General features: G+C 43.6%; 1 protein-coding gene across 1 annotated transcript in view; it reads left to right on the top strand.

Annotated features, from left to right (window-relative positions):
* LOC106874726 (RING finger protein 215) overlaps positions 1-1596 on the top strand; it is a 26087-nt gene that overhangs the window by 5008 nt on the left and 19483 nt on the right. The window contains exon 5 of the mRNA XM_014922557.2: positions 761-868. Within this exon, the coding sequence (XP_014778043.1) occupies positions 761-868 (108 nt within the window). The remainder of the gene's footprint in view (positions 1-760; positions 869-1596) is intronic.

Genomic DNA, 1596 nt, shown 5'->3' with positions numbered 1-1596 from the left:
CGTAGTTCCCCAGGTTGCCAGCTCTGGTCGGCCCCATGCAACTTAATGTGTCATAGCTTTGTCAAACGATCCTGTCTCGTCAGGATTTTTGCAGACACCAGTTTCTCCATGTCTGATGAGTTGGATTTGTTTGATGAGCTTCTGAAGCTCTTAAGTTGCATGGAACTGAATCAACTGGTTGTTAAATGATATATGTAACTCTTACTTATTGTGTTGAGTGCGACTTTCTTTTGCTTCTCCACTCACTCCTGTGTATGTGTATATATATAAAATTTCTCTCTTTCTTACTTTCTTTCTCTGTTTCATTCGTTTGTTCGTTCTTTCTTTCTTTCTTACTTTCTCTCTTTCTTTCTTTCTTGCGTTCTTTTTTCTCTTTGTCTTTCTTTCTTTCCTTCCTTCCTTCCTTTCGTTCTTTCTTTCATTCTTTCCTTCTTTCCTTTTTCTTTCTTTTGTTCATTCTTTGTCTTTCTTTCTTTCTTTCTTTCTTTCTTTCTTTCTTTCTTTCATTTTTCGTTCTTTCTTTCGTTCTTTCATTCTTTCTTTTGTTGTTTCTTTCTTTCATTCTTTCGTTCGTTTGTTCCTTTCTCTCTCTCTCTCCCCCTCCCTGTCTGCCCCCCCTCTCTCTCTGTTTGTCTTTCCCTCTTCTTTTGTTCCTCCCTCTCCATCCGTCTACCTCTCTGTGTGTCTCTCTGCTATTATGTTCCCCCACTTCCCAAACACAATCATTTCTCTATCTCTCTCTCTCTCTCTCTTTATCCAGAAATCCACAAAAGTCACCCTCTGGTCCACCTGTGGTAGATCAAGCTGCTGGAGTTACCCGACATTAAACTGTGTTGTCTGTCTTTCCAACATTCACAAAAATAGCAAGGTCAGTCAGTTTTACTTTCATATATACATACATGTACACACACACACACACACACACACAGACATACACCATCATCATCATCATCATTTAACGTCGGTTGTCCATGCTGGCATAGGCTGGACAATTTGACCAAGGCTGGCAGGCTGGTGAGGGGCGGTGGTTTACACATACTCTTTTACTCTTGAGCACCGCCTTTAGTCGAGTAAATAGACCCCAGGACTTATTCTTTGTAAGCCTAGTACTTATTCTATCGGTCTCTTTTTGCCGAACCGCTAAGTGACAGGGACGTAAACACACCAGCATCGGTTGTCAAGCGATGGTGGGGGGACAAACACAGACACACAAACACACATACATATATATATACACACACACACATATATATATATATATCATTAGAAGCATCAGTTGTGGTGTGCAAGAGAGACGATTGCGCTGGTATGGACATGTGGTGAGAATGGATGAGGATAGCTGCGTGAAAAAGTGCCACACCCTAACAGTTGAGGGAACCCGTGGAAGAGGTAGGCCCAGGAAGACCTGGGCTGAGGTGGTGAGGCAAGACTTCGTACATTGGGCCTCACCGAGGCGATGACTACTGACCGAGACCTTTGGAAATGTGCTGTGCGTGAGAAGACCCGGCAAGCCAAGTAAGATCGTTGCCAGTGCCCCTGGACTGGCTCTTGTGCGGGTGGCACATGAGATGCACCATTTTGAGCGTGGCCGTTGCC

The sequence above is a fragment of the Octopus bimaculoides genome, chromosome 25 (assembly GCF_001194135.2).
Source record: "Octopus bimaculoides isolate UCB-OBI-ISO-001 chromosome 25, ASM119413v2, whole genome shotgun sequence".
In the NCBI taxonomy this organism is placed as follows: Eukaryota; Metazoa; Mollusca; class Cephalopoda; order Octopoda; family Octopodidae; genus Octopus; species Octopus bimaculoides.
Note: the sequence above shows the minus strand (reverse complement) of the source record. Positions and strands in the feature narration are given on the sequence as shown.